The sequence below is a fragment of the Cornus florida genome, unplaced genomic scaffold (assembly GCF_030987335.1).
Source record: "Cornus florida cultivar Cherokee Brave unplaced genomic scaffold, ASM3098733v1 CherokeeBrave_3.0.0_Hap2_Chr04, whole genome shotgun sequence".
Classification (NCBI taxonomy): Eukaryota; Viridiplantae; Streptophyta; class Magnoliopsida; order Cornales; family Cornaceae; genus Cornus; species Cornus florida.
This window is the reverse complement of record NW_026775574.1, coordinates 96312261-96331471: the sequence shown is the minus strand read 5'-3', so window position 1 is coordinate 96331471 and position 19211 is coordinate 96312261. Positions and strand designations below refer to the sequence as shown.

Below are 19211 nucleotides of genomic sequence, written 5' to 3'. Positions count from 1 at the left end.
TCATCAATGTTTAATGTCATTTTTGGCATTAGAAGGGTAAAATTGACCGTCTATTAATTTTTTATGCTTGTCTTTGCCAAGTGCCTAGCAGTGAATAATTAAATCGGAACCGCATAAAAAGTAAGTGAAATTATAAAAAGTAAATAGTATATGTAAAATATTGACAAACCTAGGAAGATTTTTGTGGAAGCAAACATAATATTATTCCGAGTAAGTCTTAACCTACCATAAAAAATAATTATTAAAAGGAAAAATAATTTAATTAATAGAGTAATATTTTTGGTAAAATATACAATGGCCCAAAACTTATACTCCGTAGGTGACAATATCCCCCATTCGAAAACTCAGCCCATCAATGATAACCCCACGCCCACGAAAAACCACAAACACAGCAAGTCCTCTCTAATTCAAAACCAGTCGTAGTAGAATCGTCGGACACAACCTCCAGAACAAGAAAACAAACCAAAAAAAACACTTCCACAAACACACACTACACACTGCCATCTCCAAGCCCCTGTGCAGAAAAACCCTAATTTCTTGTTCTAACAGAAAGCATGAAAGAGGAGGCAGACAATGGACCCCCAAACAGAGAGCTATACGCACTGCTACATATATCGCCCGAAGCCTCAGATGAAGAAATCAGAAAAGCTTATCGTCAGTGGGCCCAAGTCTATCACCCTGACAAATACCAAGCTCCTCAGGCACCCCTTCTCTCTCTCTAGATTTTCATTTTCACACAATACTTTTATTTGTATAGTTTTTTTTTGGGTTGATTGATGACTACTTTTGGAATAGTTGAAGTTTGTTGTTGTTGTTTTTTTTCTTCGTAAATTCTAAACAAAATCTAAGCTTTTGGAATAGTTGAAGCTTGTTTTTCAATGTAAGAATTTGAATTCCAATTTCACTTAATACTTGACGACATAGGGCTGAATCAGTCTGTATTGTATTGGGTGACTGGATTAGAGTGCTGTTGTTCATGCTGGCTATTAATCTTTTTATACTTGAATTGATAGTTGAAGTTTGTTGTTGTTGTTTTTTTTTTTTCCTCGTAAATTCTAAACAAAATCTAAGCTTTTGGAATAGTTGAAGCTTGTTTCTCAATGTAACAATTTGAATTCCAATTTCACTTGATGCTTGATGACATAGGGCTGAATCAGTCTGTATTGTATTGGGTGACTGGATTAGAGTACTGTTGTTCATGCTGGGTATTAATCTTTTTATATTTGAATTGGTATATTGTTCTTGGGTACAAGTGCTGTATTAGTCCATTACTTTGTTCATGGTGTGTTAGAATCAAATGTTGCTTCTGTTTATATTTTTTCTTTTAATAGTTTTCGGTGGTGTTATTTTTGACCTTTGGTTGACCATGGGAAGACTCAAGTGATTGCTGGCTTTTCAATTAACTTTGCTAGCCATTACATGAACCATTTGTTTAATAATTGAAACAATATAATAATTTAATCCTCGGAGATTATTAGAAAGTCCCTCATTCCCATTAAAAAGAAGCATAACGCCCTCCCGCTCAGATAATTTAGAGCAAAGGCGAAGATAAGTAGGGGCGGCAGCGTATCGTCCTTTTCCCACTGCTTTTTTCTTTTCGAAACTGGAAATTGCATAAAGTAAGCCTGTTAAATTAAAGTCGAAGCAGACCGTGCGCTCAATCCCTCCTATCTCTCCCAGTTCTTCTTTCATTTTGCTACCAGTTCAGTAGGCTGATCCGTATGAGATACCTAATCCTGCAATGACAATTCATTCTTTATCAGCAATTCTTAGATGACAAAAATCAAACATGAATGACAATTCATTCGATATCAGCAAGTTCTTAGATGGTAATTAATTTTCTCCGCATGCGTAGGTAAGGATTGTGAACATCTAACCCTCCCAGACCTCGCAATGGAGGGAGACTCGGTGTTTGCCCTTTTATTCTAGTGAGCAGTTCTTGGATTGCATTGCAACAATTTATGTAACGGCTCACTCCACCACATAGTGTGATATTGTCTGCTTTGGGCCGAAGCCCACATGGTTTTGTTCTTGGATTTTACCCCAAAATGACTCATACCATTTGGAGTGTACCCATCCAACATATATAACACTTTCCCTTTCCACACCCAGGCGATGTGGGTTCGTGCACTCGTAGCCTGCCAGCATGGTAGCCTGCCAATGCCTTGCTCACACCTCCCCGCAAGGTTACCACATATTGCGTGCCTTATCATATGGCTAATTACCCAGTGTCAATTCTATTGTTTGTTTGGTTGAGATGTTGGTTTTACTTCATGATGTTAGATTAGAATAATTGACTAATATTATATTGCACATTCTAATCGACTAATATTCTATTGCACGCATGCTTACAGATGAAGGAAATCGCTACAGAAAACTTTCAACGGATATGTGAAGCCTATGAGATCTTAACTGATGAGAACAAAAGGCAGATATATGATATATATGGTATGGAAGGGTTGACTTCAGGTTTGGAACTTGGTCCGAAACTAAGTAAAGCAGAAGAGATTAAGGAAGAGATTGAAAGATTGCGACGTAAGAAGGAACAAGAAAAGGTCTCAGCCCATGTACGGCCTTCTGGTTCAATTGTGGCCCATTTGTCTTTGCCGAAGTTTCTAGATGGTGAAGGCATCATGAGAGGGTACATTTCATATTATTTGATTTCTTCCTTCATTTTAATCCTTTGAATGACTTGGAAAATGTATTTTTTACGTGGATTTGCGGGGAACACAAGCATGATATGATGTTAGGTCAAATTGAATGGTGCTCCTTTTGAGTGGCTATTGCATTTCTTTTTCCTTTAGGTTCAAACTAGAAATTATCAAACCCCCTCAAGTGGATGAACAATTTTTTCAGTTATGAAACAGTTGCTCTCCCTCTCTTGAAACTACCTCTCCTTCGCTGTGTCTTCTTTTTCATTCTGAATTTTGATATGACATATCTGCAAAGAGGCCCGACTTTTTCTTGTATTTGGTTGTACCAAAATGTTGGCTGGAGTCATCGTCCATATTCATCTATCCCTAAGGTAGTTTGTGTTTTTATCTCACTTTCTGAAATCAAGTTTTACTCCTTTTCTGCATCCATTTCTTTCTGAAATACAATAATGGCGTCTAGATTTTGTTTCGGAGTTCATTTATCCAAAATACAAAGTACAGCAGAAATGCTATAACTGTTATGTCTTGAATTGCATAAATCATGATAATTCTTCTAGACTATTTTCTGCATTTTTACTACATAACTGTAAGTCGTCTTTGTTATGTGCTAAGATTCAACTTAAAAACCCATAGCCTAGTGGGCCAAGTGGTTTCTGGTCGGTCTTCCAACCATGAGGTCTTGGGTTCAAGTCCCTTTGTTGCCTCAAAATAAGGATGGACCAAGTGGTATCTGGTTGGTCTTCCAACCATAACGTTATGTGCTCAAGTCCCCTTGTTACCTAGGAAAAAGGGTTGATCTGACAATGTTATTTCCCATTGTAATAAGGTATCATCATGCTTTTGTCTTTGAAATTTGCTCTGTAAACTTACTGTCTATATTCTTTTGTCCTTAACATCTCAAAAACATCTGCTATTCCATGCATACTTAGTGATTGTTTAAATTCAGGTTTTTTCAATGTCCATTTTGTTTGATAGCTTGTTTTCATATTCATAAATGTCAGGATGTCTATGTCTAGCGAAGTTCAGTCTCAAATATCCAAACGCAATGTGATCGCTATTGGTGGCAATATGGAAGTTAGAGGAAATTCTGGTGGTGGTGCTGCTTCTGCTGTGCTTAGACATCAGATATCTTCAGATTCTTCTGTTGAATTCATGGCTTCTGCTGGTTTACGGGCATTAATTGGGGTACAAGCATCTCGGTAGGTCAATTGCTTTTGTGAGTCATTTTGATTTCTCAAGTTTCTTCAATTTGACTATTTTTATCCACCTCTCCTTTCTCTATTTATTCAGCAACATATCTCGTCACTCCACTGCAACAATAGGCCTTACAATGTCTTTAAGAGATGGTTCATTCAATCTTTCTAACTATTGGACTCGCCAACTGTCTGAGACATCTGAAGGAAATGTATGCTTCTTTTGTTTAGAGTGGGGTCATTTGAGGTTTAAATTTATACAAGTTTTTGTGGTAATTTTTTTTTGTTTTTATTTGGTTTACTACCTTTATTCTACTGCAGATACAGCTCGTTTTAGGTCCAGAATCATCTGTAGCTGTTGGATGGCAAAAGAAAGAAGAGAAAATGTCTGCTGCAGGGGAGATTAAGGTACATCCATGTTTTGTCTTCATAGCAGGAAAGCATATTTTCACAAAGAAGGGTGAATATATTTTTTAATTGGAAGTACATTGAGGAAAAACACGATTGCATCAAGTTATTATGCTAATATTTCGTTGGAAGTTATGATGCCTACAAGTTTAGAAGTTACTCATGCTTTTCCCAGGCTGAATTACTGTTAATCGTCATTTTAGGTTTTCTACTGTAAACAAAGATTAATTCATCTATAACATGGGACATCGGTTCATTCTGATTGAGTTCTGGTTGCCAACAGCAATGTTAAGGATGCTGTTCATGACATAGACGATCTTATTAAATAATCCATATTAAGTTGGCTTGACCTAGACGATCTTATGACTTGACCTTCAGAAACTGTTTTTATCATGGAATTTGCCAATCATAACGGCACTAAATACTAAGATCTCTAGTAATGATATTTATTTTGAATTTTGGACATGCCTACAATATTGGTGTCAGACATGGACATGACACAGTCATAGAAGTGTCAGTGATTTTCTTTTAACAAATGATAATTAATATATTATTAATAAATAGCATGAGTTTTCTATTTTACTTATAGAATTTTAATGCAAAAACATAGAACTTATTTTTTCATATATAAGTTGTGCTATTGTTTTGTTATAGTCCTTTATTTTCCTAAAGGACTCAATCTTATGAGATCTTACTTCTTTTTGCATCTAGCTTCTAAATTTCTAATAAAGAAAAAAAAAAGAAAGAAAATTAAGAATTTAATTCAAGATTGCTAATGTAGTGTTATAGAAAGAAAGTATAATGTGTCCTGGAATGTTTTTCGAAGAATATGCCAGGGTTTGGTGTTTTCAAGTAACCAAGAGCTCAATGAAAAACCAGCTGGATGCTATTTATGAATAAGATTGCTAGAGATAAGTTTTAAAAAATCTTCTATTTATTTAATATATAATTATACTCTAGGATACAGGCAGGCATCAGGTACTAATTTGCCATAAGAAAGTGACCAAAAATTGTAGTAGTAATAATTTTTTTCTTGCTTACTTATTAAACAGTGAAAAAAATTTGTTGGCTAATAAATCTATAAAATTCTCTATAGTTTGGCATTTTTCGTAATTTATGTTTTAAGTTTGTTACAACAACAACGACAAGAAGCCTTTTTCCTAACTAATCGGGGTCGACTACATGAATCTTGTTGGAAAATGTTATAAGCGGATGTAAACATGGTCTCATGTTCTTATAGCAATTATAAATTTGTAAAACATTCATGAGATGAATGTGTAGATCTATACCTCTTGGGTTGTAGTAGAATCCCAAATCCTAGATGAAACCTCTCTTGAATTCTTTTAGCTCTTCCCTCCAAGCTCCTTCTCCTTCCTTGGTCTCTAGCCTCTAGAATATCGCCTCTATGAACCTTTCTTGAATTTCATAAGCCTAGGTTTGGGGTAAGCTTAGAGAGAGAAAGTCAGAGAACCTAGAGAGATAATATGTGTAGAGAGAGCTTCTTGTCTTGAGAGAAAACCCAAGACTTGGGGTTATGAGTCATTATAGCACATATATATAGCCATATAAGAGTCCCAAGGGAGTGCTCATATCACTCCCTACACTGTGGCGACCTTGTGGGCAGGTGTGCGTGGGCGGGTACGAGGCACTGATATGCTACCATGTTGGCCGACTATGGGTGCACGATCCCACATTGCCTGGGTGTGGAAAGGGGAAGTAGTGTATATGGATAGTATCATACTATGTGGTAAAGTGGGTCGTCACAAATGTTACTAGAGCTTGATGCGGCTGGAAGTGTGCCGACGGGGACATCAGGCCTCTTAGGGGGGTGGATTGTGGCGATTTTGCGGGCGGGTGTGCGTGAGCGGATGTGAGGTACTGGCAGGCTATCATGCTGGTAAGCTGGCAGGTTACTGGTGCACAATTCCACATCGCCTGGGTGTGGAAAGGGGAAGTGATATATCTGGATAATATCATACCATGTGGTAGAGTAGGTCATTACACACACTCCTATGGAGTGCTCATAGCACTCTCTACATTATTTTTTTTTTTCACTCCCCTCTTGCTTAACATTCCAACTTGGGCTAGAAGTGAGGATCTATTGGGCCCATCCTCTTCTTGGCTCCAATAGGCTATTTCAATTGATTTAGTCATCTCATGACCTAATTAAATAGATTCATTAACCAAACTTAACTCCAGTATATAAGAATGGTTGCACTCCAATTAGAGAATGTCGAAACCATGAAGTTAATTTACGATATGACCCCTCTATACACAATTAGCCATCGGATAAATAAATACCATCAATCCAATTTCTTAATTGAAACTTTTATTTTGACTTACTTGATTAATCCCCGCTCGATCACTTAAAACTTTCTTTTGATAAATAAATAAACAATAAAAACAATGTTATCAAAAACACCAAGGCCTTAGATTTTAGTGATCAAACTAATCAAGTCAAAGTAAAATATCCTATCATGGATGCAATTTTGAGAGTATATGTTCCAATACTCTAATTAATGGTTACCCAAAATACTCAAATTTTAGGCTCATGAGTCCATCGAAATAACTCAAAGTAACCTTCAATTAAAACGAGAGTTCATTCCTCCCTCATGCTTGAGAGTCACTCGTCATAACACTGGTAAGGAGCAATTCTAATGATGGCTTCACAATCTTGTCAATTTGTCATTTGTTCCGGTTCAATTCTTCTCAAATAGTCCATCCTCTATCACTCAATGTGAACAATTTATGATAATGCAATATCCGTGATTTATATCACCTATGCATGAACACCCATCATACACATACAAATCACATTGCTTAGTTTGAGGGACAACCTCGACCTATCTACAAGCATTCACCATAACTGTATATTAAGCATTTTACCAACACAAATTTCATTAATAACAAATGTCAAATACAATCCATTCAAATGCTTTGAAGGGCACATAATCCCAATAAATCCTATGTTCCATTCCGCTCTATCCAAGGCCATAGCCTCAGTCAAACCATATGGTCTTATATCCTTCTTTACTAACTTTACCTACGTTAATTTTGGCCTTCCTCTTCCCCTACTATTACTCTTAATGTGGACTATGTTACTCTTTTTAACTGGCGCATTTTATGGACTTCTTTGCACATATCCAAATCATCTTAACCGTTTTTCTCTCATTTTATCTCTAATTTGTGCTACTCCAACAATCTCTCGAATAGTGTCATTTATAATTCTATCCTTTCTAGTCTTATCGCAAATCCATCTCAACATTCGCATTTCCACCACACTCACTTTATGCATATGTTGTTTCTAGTTGCCTAACATTCTGTGCCATAAAGTATGGCTAGTCTAATAGCGGTTTGATAGAACTTACCTTTCAATCTTAAGGGGATTGTTATTTTAATGGATATTTTTTTTGGATTTTGTTGATAGCTTAAAACTATAGTGTCGTCCTGGACGGTGGTTGTATTCTTTGGGAGCGCTCCCCTTTTTTTTATGAAATCTTACTAATAAAATATATATATATATATATATATATATATATAATAGGGTAAATTGCACTGACACCCCCTGAGTTTTGGGTCAATGCCACTCAGTGGACGATTAATGCACTTGTTTACATTTACACCCTCTGAGGTTTGAAAAGTTCACTGACACACCCCTCCATACTACTGTAGTATCAAAAAATGACCATCATGTCCTTTGGCTTTTCAATATCCACTTCTAAAATGACCCATTTAACCTTCTGACTAATGCAAAAAAAACCAGACCACCATCGTACCACAACCACCGCCGCCACAATTACCTATGCACCAAATTCAACATCCCAAAAACATACACACACACACACACACACACACACACACACATATATATATCCTGCAAGAAGGGGCTTCAAAATGCACCAAATTAATGCTTGCTTGTCCTAAACTGAAATTTGGGATTTAAGGCCTGACATGGCGGCGTTGGTGGCAGGGATCTAAGACCTGGGGAGGCAATTGGCCTCGCTCGCCAGCATCTTGAATGGCATCATCAACCTATCTTTCCTCGAAGCCGTCGAGAGATCCCAGAATGCCATCGATTCCGGCGACTGGGTTGGGTGAATCAGTCGCGGCGGTGGCTTATCCAAAGGCAACGACTTCTTCTCTTCGACGATGGTGGCGATCGATACGTCCTCGACGCGTTGATGCTTCGGATTGTGGAGCGAATCGGTGAATCCATGAGACGGCTCACCGTTGGGGACGCCGGCTAGCGAATCACTCACCATCGCCGCCACCACCCGACCACCACATCTTCACAGTTTTCGACGTCAACGACAACTAGGGTTATATACGTGTGTGTTGTAGGTGTCGTGGGGAGAGAGGATTAAAGCCTCGTCATCTTCGCCGCTATTGCTGCTGCTCTTCATCCAGACGATGTCGAGCCACGAGAGAGATGAGACGAGAGTAAAGCTTTGGTCTTGTGGTGTTGGTTTTGGTGTTGGTATCGGTGAGGTGATGGTGTTGAAGGCTTGATGTAGGTGAGGTGGTGGTGTTGAAAGTGGTGGTGTCGGTGAGGTGTGGTGTCGATGAGGTGAGGTGAGGTGAGGTGAGGTGGTGTTGAAGGGCTGTGTTGGTGTGAAGAGGGATACCGGATTATATGGCAGGCCGTGAGTGTATTGTTGGTTTGGGTAATGGTGGGGTATTATAGTAAATTAACATTACTAATATTTCTTGAATATAATTGAATTAAATAATAAGGGGCAAATATGGCATGGGAAACTTCAGGGGTATCAATGTAACGCTGAGTGGCATTGACCCAAACCTCAGGGATGTCGGTGCAATTTACCCTAAAAAATAAAAAAATTTAAGGGGATAGAAGATCACACAATATGCTAGATGCACTCCTCCATTTAACCCATCCTTCCTTAATTCTATGATTAACGTCATCTCCAATTTCTCCTTAATTATGGATGATTGAACATGTTTTAAGTTTGTTATGTTATAAAATTTTGGTCAAATAAAAATTGCACTAAACCATTGTTATATGTGTCTGTATCATTTGGCCACTTCCTACATGATTCAACCTTTGAAGGTCTGCTCTTTAACTTGCTTTTTGATTGTTTTTTCCTTTTAGAATTATTTAGGGTTGAGATTAAGTATAAATTTTTTGCTTGATTCATTCTTTATCTCTTGTTGTAATAATTATGAGGAGACATACTCTCATTAGAATATCTTCAGATTTTTGTACATTGAACAATTTCAAATGCTTTTTTCCTCTTAATCATGTTCAACCTATTGCAGTTTGGCACAGCTTCTTTTGGAGCATCAGCTCATTATACTCGTCGCTTCTCCTCAAAGTCTCATGGGCGTATTGCAGGCAGATTTGGAAGGTATGTACTCTCTTTGCTGTTTGGATTAATTTTGTGAAAGTGATTTCATGATCATTATTTTTACTTGTAGCACTTCCATTTGAAAGCTGAAGTGTTACAGTTGCAAACCACATTTTCGGAAGGAAGGATAATAGAGGACTTAATTGATTAGTTTTGTCTGTTTGAGTTTTCTATTCTACTTCTATTTTATTTGGATTTTATGCATCTATACTGTTTTGTATTAAGTGTTAAGGAGACCGTAAATTTCAAACTGTTACTGAAAAGGATTCATACACAATTTGACTGGATACCTAATCGAAATGAAAAGCCTCATGTTAAGTTCCATGGCTCTTCTATATTGTACAAAGAAACTGGGAGAACTACTCATGTTGGCTTGTAAGTCACTTTGATCATTGTACAGCAAGGTGACACCTCTTTTGGATTGTTCTCAATTGGCAGCATAATTATTTATTTATTAAATGCGGACAAAAAATGAAACATATATGAAAGTACTAATAAATCCTTTTATTGAATTTTTTATTTTATTTTTACCAAAACCTGGTTGTATTAGAATATTGCAATCTCCTGTGCTTTGTCTTCACCTTATGCATCTGTTTGTTTGGCTCCAATGAGGATCGATGTGGCAACTCTTAATTATATACGTTCAATAATCAATTTGGATTTCTTAGTGATTTTTGTTTTTTTTACGACAGAGCTAATGAGGGAACACTCTTTGGTTAAAGTGTTACCCTTAAGGCCTTTGCCTTTTCATGCAAGTTGTTCTTTGACTAAGTATTCAAAGTTTGCCACTTATTTCAGATCATAGAAGTGCAGTTGTTCTCATGAGTCTTGCATTATCATGGTTTTGAGCGTACTCCATGGAAAAATACCCTATATGGCATAGTATTTTACCAAATATATTGATCAACTGTCATTGTGCCTATGTTCCTACAAAATTAGGCCTTTGCGCAGGTGGGAAAATTCTTTTGTGACTTCATTATCATTTTTGCAGCACTGATCTTGAGCTTGAAGTAGGAGGTGGAAGGAAAATATCCGACTTCAGCACCGTCCGCATGTTGTATTCAATAGGAATTCAGGTACTTGCTGCTATGTAGATGAAAAAGAATTTTTACGGCTTTTTTTTTTTCCTGAAAAAGAATTTTTACGTTTTTTTCCTCTATTATCTTTTTTGATATTTATGCTTGTTCCTTTATTATCTTTTCGTACTGTGATACAAAAATGCTGGTTTTCAAGAACCTGGAATGAGCCACATCTGCAGATCTGTTATAGTGTAGATGTTTAAAGCACAATCCAGAAGTATCGTGCTTTTGCTACCTTCTTTCATTATTTTTTCTTGCAATAATGCTTCTTTACTGATGTTTGATAGAAAAATTAGGAAGCTTGAGCTTGTTGCATGTGAAGTAGTCGGGCATGCCAATAAGACAATGACTTATGTCAGGCACTACAAGGATAATCAGACCAATGAGGTTCTCTGGAAATATTAGAAAAACATCAATGGTTCAATAATGTAAACGATTTTTTACAAATTCTATCAAAAATTGCCTTTAACCTGAAAATTGATTGGCCTCAAAGTGTTGAAAAAAAAAATTGGCAGGGGATTTTAGTTCATATTTCTGCAATTTTTGGCTTTCCTTATCTCACTCTTTTCTTCAGTTCATCTCAAAGTTAATCCCATAATATATATGTGCGCGCGTGCGCTCTCTTTTTATAACAGAAGGTGACTTACCCCTTTAGGGATAGAACTCCCTTCTGGTACCTGCAATCACCCCCACACCATAGGTATTGGGTAAACATGGGATGGAGGTTTAATGCCCCTAGGATTTGAACACAAGATCTTTGGGTGTGCTGAGAGTCTCTATGCCAACTCAATTACCCCGTGGTGGTTTTATATGCTTGTTTTATTAGTAGCATTGATTAGTTTTATGTGACCACCATATTTCCTTTGAGAGTGATCACAATGGCAAGACTGGTCTTGGTTTTTATCTTTCATGTGCTGAAAAGGTGATTGAGGTTCACTATTACTTGGTTGTTTACTTTTATAGTAAAATCTCCTGTCCATCAGCAAGCTAAAGTAATGCTATAAAAACTATCAGGTTCCGCTAAAAGTTGATAACAGGTATGAAATGTGTTTCTCTTATATCAAAGTTGTATTACCCCCATTGTTGCACTAATTTTGAAAGTGACTTTGCCACAGTGGTGAGCATGTGTTCTTTGTGCAAACTTGTAGTAGAAAAAGTTTTCTTTTGAAAGACAAAATTAGGAAAGGAATTCACAGTTTCCAGCAACCAATTTAGAGTTATGCCAGGATGATCTGCTATGGAGGTCTTCTACTTAATCAAACAATTAATAGAAGATTGTAGTTGTAACTTGTAATAGACTTAGAAAAGGCACATGAAGGTATATAATGTGGTGGGCTTTACAATGAAAATGGATCCCTATGAAAGTTACAAATCTTATTTAGAATATGTATAAAGAGACAAAGACTAGAAGAGGTGTCACCCACCACTACCCATATGAGTGCATACTCTACGGTAAGGGATCCAGGATCTGAAAAAATATGCTACGAGGAGGCAAGCAATTGGCAATCCTGGTCCTTCTGGCTTCTGGGTACAAGTTTCCATGTTTACAGATGAGTTTCTATTACTTGATAACCCATAATTCCTATAATAACATTTTCTGATTATTATTTGGTGCAAAAAACATTTGGTCGTAAAGGGCAATTATCCATTTCTGCACGGATAATATTATCTGCAAATAAAGAGGAGATCTAGGGTGTCATAAATAAACCTGTGGAGTTTTAGAGGATTATTATACATCTAATAGTTGTAGAACTTATTTAGGACTATCATTGATGTTCTGCTTCAATGATAGGTGATTTGGTTGGATTGTCCATGAAACCATTCAAGGGAAGTCCTTCACTTAAACTTTTTGGTGGGGTCCACTCCTGTAGGGAGCCTGTTAAAGAAATGGTGACGAATTCTACATTAGCATCAACAGGGGAAAATAAGTACTTTTTAGGATCCATACGGTCCATACCTCAGTTTATCATTCATATAGTGCTTTAATTGACGAATGATATTAATTTGAATGAGGCAAAATGAAGCTTTCTAGGCTTTTCTTCTCTAGCCTCTTTTTATATTTTTTAGAATGCTTTTAATGATGTTATTGCTTTGACATTATTGGTTGCAGTTGTGTTGTTTATTGATCTTCATTAGAATTATTGAGTTGGAAGGCTTTATTATTCGATTTGAAAATAAGCTTATTTAGTTTAAGGCTTCCTTTGTGCGTTCTTTGAAAAATTCAGCCTATTTTATCTCACTTCAGAAAAAGCTTATTTAACCTTGGAATTGATTTACCTAAAAGTCTGAAACAAAATTTGGCAGTGGATTTCAGTTCATAGTTCTGCAATATTTGGCTTTCCTTAGACACTCTTTCCTTCAGTTCATCTCAAAGTTCTTAGGGATAGGATTCCCTTCTGATACCTGCAATCACCCGTTACACCAAAGGTATTTGGTAAACACAGGGTGGAGGCTTAATGCCCCCAGGGTTTGAACACAATATCTTTGGGTTGTGCTGAGAGTCTCTATGCTATCTCAATTACCCTGACGGGTTTATATATGCTTGTTTTATAATTAGGCATTGATTAATTTTCTGCGAGCACTATATTTCCTTTGAGAGTCATCACAATGTTTTGACTGGTCTTGGTTTCAAGCTTTGATTTGCTGAAAAGTCATAGTTTAGTGATTGAGGATTACCCTGTTATTGCTACTTGGTTGTTTCAATTTTTGTAGTAAGAACTTCCTCTGCATCGGTATGCAAGTAGTGGCTACACAAACTAACCGGTTCCGCTAAAAGTCCATAACAGGGATGGTAATTTTCCCTTTTATCTCAAAGTGAAATTACCACTATTGTTGCACTAAGTTTGAAAGTGACTTTGCCACATTGGTGAGTATGTATTCTCTGTGCAAATTTGTAGAAGGAAAAAGTTTTATTTTGAAAGACAAAATTAGGAAAGAAATATACATTTTCTGATAACCAATTTGGATTTATGCCAGGATGATCTTCTATGGAGGTCTTCTACTTGATCAAACAATTAATAGAAGATTGTAGATGTAATAGACTTAGAAAATGCTTATGATAGAGTTTCAAAGGATATAATTTGGTGTGGTTTACAATGAAAATGGGTCCCTGTGAAACTTATGGAGCTTATTTAGAATATGAATAATGAGACAAAGACTAGAAGACGCATCATCCACCACTACCCACGTGAATACATACTATATAGTGAGCGATCCAAGATCTGCAAAAATATGCCACAAGGAGGCAAGCAATTGGCAATTTTGGATACAAGATTCCGTGGTTACAGATAAGCCTCTATTCCTTGATAACCCATAAGTTCCTATAACAACATTTTCTGATCATTAGTTGGTGCAAGAAACAATTTGGTCCTAAAGGGAAATGATCCATTTCTGCATGGATAATATTATCTGCAAATAAAGAGGTGATCTAGGGTGACATATTGAAACCTGTGGATGTTTAGAGGATTGTTATGCATCTTATAGTTGTAGAATTGTTTAGAACTATCATTGCGGTACTATCATTGAAGTACTTCTTCCATGATGGGTGATTTGGTTGGATCATCCACCAAACCATTCAAGGGAAGTCCTTGACTTGAAGTTTATTTATGGTGATGGTCTACTCCTGTAGGGAGCCTGTTAAAGAAGTGGTAATAACATTATCCTAAAGTAGCACCAAAACAGGAAGAAAAAAAAAAAGTACTTTTTAGGATCCCTACCTCAGTTACCATTCATATAGTGCTTTAATTGACTAATGATTTTATGTGAATGAGGCAAAGTGAAGCTTTTTAGGCCTTTCTTCTCTAGTTTTTCTTTAGAATGCTTTTAAAAACCTTATTGCTTTGACAGTATTGGTTGCAGTAGTGTTGTGCATTGATCCTCCTTAAAACTTATTGAGTTGGAAGCCTTTTTTATTCAATTTGAAAAGTAAGCTTATTTAGTTCAACACTTCCTTTGTGAGTTCTTTGAAACATTCAGCCTAGATTAAATTTCCTTGATCAGTTGTTATTATCCGGGAATGTATAATGCTACATTTCATGTTCTGATTCTTTATTCAGGTATTATTATCAGAATCTCAGTTTCCTTTTTCTGCTTGTATTTCACTCATTTGCCAAGTTATAGTTTATTTGCAGTACTTTTTGTGTTGTGTGTTTGCTGTTTCTCACATTGTTCTTTTGGTAGGGTATCTTTTGGAAATTTGAATTACATCGCGGGGGTCAGAAGTTGATCATTCCCGTAAGTGCAATCTCACCCCTTTACTTGCATGCTCATCCCTTATTTTTGGCATGAATTGGCATGTTTTGACTTTTATTTGACCTTTTCCATAAATGTCTTCTTTATATGCAATTTTACTGTTTTGGTTCAAATATCTTCCTTGAAAACTTTTGTTTTCAAGTTTCTGTTTCTTTTGGCCTCTGCCTCGGATGTCATGTCTATTTGTTCTCTTCTTTTTTTTCCCAAATAAAATATCTCAATTTGTCTCACCAAAGGACATTCAGCAGACTTGTGCATCTATGTGGTAGGAATTAACAATCTAAAAATTATCAGGAAGTTTTAATAACTATTATGAGACACATTATTTTGCAATTTGTTTTAGTTGTAGCTCTAAACGCTTGAGCAATCATTGAGTATGCCATCTATCTTATATTCAAATTAGGTGTCTAGTTCATATGAGGGACATGCTTAGGCGTGACTGTGGGTGACACTCTGTTATTTTAAACTTCTACATATAAATATCCTTGTTTTGTTTTCATTTCTCTTCATGATCACGTGAACCCATATATGGGTAGTAATTATATAAAAAAGGTTTTGTTGGTCTTGCTAATGCTAGGTGTCTGATAATATTTTCATCGTATGTAAAAAGGGGACACAGAGAGAGAGAGAGAGATAATCTGAGTTCTGTTAACATCATTCTGTGACTATGTTTTCCGGGTATTTGATATGTTGCTGATGGGCTATTTCATGCAGATTTTGATTTCAAGACATTGGGACGTTATGGTTGCAACTGGAGCATTCGTTATTCCAACGTCACTTTACTTTTTTCTAAAGGTTGTAACAGAAATCTAACTCTTATTTTATCCATTGTTTTCTTCTCTCTCTTTTTTTTTGGCATTTATTAGTCTGTCAATCATGAAGATGTGAACTAGAATCATTCTCTTTTTAGTTCTTCTTAAGGTGAACAATGAAATACACTGAAACAGTGCCCAGTTATATAAGATAAACAAAAAAGAAAAGAAAAAAAAGGTCATAACCCAGTGAGGTGCCAACTTTAATTTTAGGGCTGGGAGGGGTGGACTGGATACAGACTTAACCTTTGACATTATATGCACAAAGTGGTTGCTATCGGGATACAGAAATGTTTTTATGCGATGCTATCATATTTTAGTTTGCTTTATCACAATTTGTGTTATCTTTCTGCCCATCAACATGCACTTACTGAAAGTGGCTTTGGAATTCTGACTAGGAAGCATCTTTATAGTCTAGAAATTGGTTTAGCAGGGTTCAAAAGTAGCCCATCACTGATCACAACTTTGGGGCTTGTATCTCATGGAGAGTAGATCAGGGTACACCACTTTGTATGCTTCACCCCAATTTTTTTGGGCCAAATTAGCATCATCAAATGGCTTTCGACAATCTGGCAGCATTTGCCAGTTCTATCTTCACTCTGAAGAACTTGTTAGTACGAGTAGATGTGGATATTTGCTTGTATCAGCTTTATGTTGCCATATGGATCAGATCTCTGCAGTAGGACCCTCTAAGTTGGGTTTAGTTCTGCTTGTGATGAAAGATGACTTGTCGAGTTCTTCATCTCCTATCTGTACATGCTTGAGATCTTTCTTTGTACTATTTACCATCTCTGTAGTTATAGGCCAGTGATTTCATTATTTGATTCCTCTTAGTTTCTCATCAATTCTTCAATTTATGACTCCATCGATCTGTATGGTGTAACAGAATTCTCTCTTGTTAAGAGTTTGTAAGTTGGTCAATTATCTTTTACTAGGCTTACACTAGTTCTGTTAATTCTGTTCATATCATATGCTTGCAGGCATTCATTCTCAAACCTTATTTCCTTAAAAGGGAAAAGCAGAAGTCATTGGAGAAGATGGAAAGAACATCAGCTCAGGTATGTGATATCCACACGAGTGAATTAGGTTGGTGCAATTTTTGTACTTCCAGTGCCTTTTATTTTTATTTATTTTTTTGCTTTTGTTGTTGTTGTTTTTTGAGGTAGATGATACTCCTTAATCTACATGTTTCTGATATTGTAGATTGACAAAGTTTGTCTTGCATGGGCCTACTTACTTGCATGAACATTGAATATCCATAGAAGATGCAGAATCCAAATATATGTCTTACCTTTTTATTCATCGCTAGAGTTACAATTAAAAGAAATTAAATTTTTGGACGCACTGTCTATGAGCTCATATTTCATATTTTTGGTTAATAGCTGATAATGGATCTATGGATGTGTGATTATGTATTTATTTACTATTTATACGTCCAAATATTTCTTAGCTCATTCCAAATAGTTGGGGCAAGGTTTTTTTAAGTGAATTTATACACAAATGCTTCTAAAGAACCAGAGGAATAAGGGTTCTACCAGCTAGACAACCGGTATCCTGTGTTACCCAAACTTGCCACTTTGCTGTAGAGTACCTGTATCAACTCGAACGAGGCGGACTTGGGTTCTGGACACGGGCCAGACACGGAAAACCCGTTATGGTTGACCAATGAACTGGAAGTTATGGTTGACCAATGAACTGGAATATAAGTTTTAAATTTTGTACTACATCTAGCCTTAAAGTGAACTGGAACATGAGTTTTAAAGTTAGCATGCTTTTTGACTTTCTTCACTTTGCAGTACATCATACAGTTCTTGTTAAACTTGCTACTACATCTAGCCTTGGAAGAACCGTTATAGTTTACCAATAACCGGGGTGCTTAGTCTCATTGCTACTTAAGTTGCATCAGGTAGTTCCTCTTGTTTGTGGGAACAGGAGCTTTGGGATGTTGCAGTGTCAATTTTTGTTGGCATTTTTATTCTGATAGCCGAGTGTGTATGTGTGATGATGATGATGACATTGAAAACTGATGTCTGCAATTGTATCTTGCATCATGTCGTGTCTCCTTGCTGATTTTTAGCTGTTTAGCTTGTTTTCTTCGTTGACCGCTTCCAAGCATGTGAGGCATTCCTCTTTTATTTTTGAATTTTTTAGAGTATTATTTCCATGTTTATAGGTTCGAGAGGCAAGAGCAGCAGCTGAGAAATCTCAACAGTTGTTACAAAATGTGGCCATCCGGAAGAGGAATGTGCAAATAGAAAGGAATGGACTGGAAATCACAAAAGCAGTATATGGAAATCATAAAGCTTTGAAGAAAAGAGACGAATCAGGAGATGTACAAGATGTAATAGCTTCACAAATAATTGATGTCACTCTACCTCTAAACTTTCTGGTTAATGATTCTGGCCAACTCAAGGTAACGTTTCTTCTATAGCCTGTTTTTCATAATTTCTTGAATACATTTCGAACCTGTTGGCAGGAACCATAGTGCAGTGCTACCATTATTCTAACGTTGGTTTGCCAATCAAATGACCTTTATACTTTGCCCCTGAATACTAGATATCCTGTATATTTTGTATATATATATTTTTTCCTAGTTGGCACTCACACACACTTGTCTCCTCTAAAACTTGAACCCCTGACCTCCTTTTGGGAAGTAAGAGGTTGATACTGCTAGGCCACTGGCCCGTTGGTTATATTTTGTATTCTCTAATAGTTGGCTTTCTATATGTTGGTGCAGCTTCACGAAGGTGTAAAGAAGTCGGGCATTATGGGCTTTTGTGATCCTTGTCCAGGAGAACCTAAGCAGCTGCTTGTAGAATACACCTACGGTGGTGAGAGATACGAGGTATAGCAGTTCCCCCCGTATTTTCACATCTTATACAAGTCTATTCTGAGTGTTGATTAAAATTTACTCGACTTATACAGGTGGTGGTTGATGATCTCCAAGGGTTGTTAATACCCCAGAAAGCTCACAGACTCTGAATACAGGCCAAAGCACTGAAATGGAACCTTGGTCACCTCTTTCAATTTTGCATGCATTATCATGCTTTGGAGGTACCTTAGCTAGAATCATTTTTCCGGGTAACATTATCTTGTGTTAGATCATTATATATATCATGGGAATTGGGATAAATAATTGTGCTTTATGGGTATAATCAATTTTGATATCAATGAGAGTAAAAGCAATTTTTTTGTACTTGTTTCGTAGTCATAAACCAGGAAAATTGCTGACATTTTACATGGAGTCAGTTAATTTCAATTTTGTTATGGAATGCACATCTAGATCTTGAAGCGACTGATGTGCAATTCAAAATCAGAATCTGAACTGTCACGCCCCAAAATCTTAAGTCTCGTATTAAAATTTGGCATGACTTTCTTTACATAACCACAACTTTACAAAATAAATAAATAAAGAAGTAGATGTAAATCTCCCTCTAATTTATTAAAT

General features: G+C 36.5%; 1 protein-coding gene across 1 annotated transcript; it reads left to right on the top strand.

Moving 5' to 3' along the window:
• The first annotated feature begins 320 nt into the window (after positions 1-320).
• LOC132304061 (chaperone protein dnaJ 13) lies at positions 321-18959 on the top strand. Its single transcript, XM_059801566.1, has 13 exons — positions 321-701; positions 2355-2641; positions 3656-3853; positions 3945-4059; positions 4169-4255; positions 9533-9621; positions 10613-10697; positions 14880-14933; positions 15666-15746; positions 16744-16821; positions 17937-18176; positions 18501-18608; positions 18689-18959. Exons 1-13 carry the CDS (start codon positions 555-557, stop codon positions 18743-18745), a joined length of 1626 nt encoding a protein of 541 aa, XP_059657549.1. The 5' UTR covers positions 321-554; the 3' UTR covers positions 18746-18959.
• Positions 18960-19211: the final 252 nt, after the last annotated feature.

Bases quoted from the DNA above. Each gene is read 5' to 3' on its own strand.
- LOC132304061 (XM_059801566.1), top strand. From the start codon at position 555: ATGAAAGAGGAGGCAGACAATGGACCCCCAAACAGAGAGCTATACGCA. The intron at 3,854-3,944 runs GTAGGTCAATTG...CTATTTATTCAG, and splicing joins ATTGGGGTACAAGCATCTCG to CAACATATCTCGTCACTCCA. The intron at 15,747-16,743 runs GTTGTAACAGAA...ATATGCTTGCAG, and splicing joins CACTTTACTTTTTTCTAAAG to GCATTCATTCTCAAACCTTA.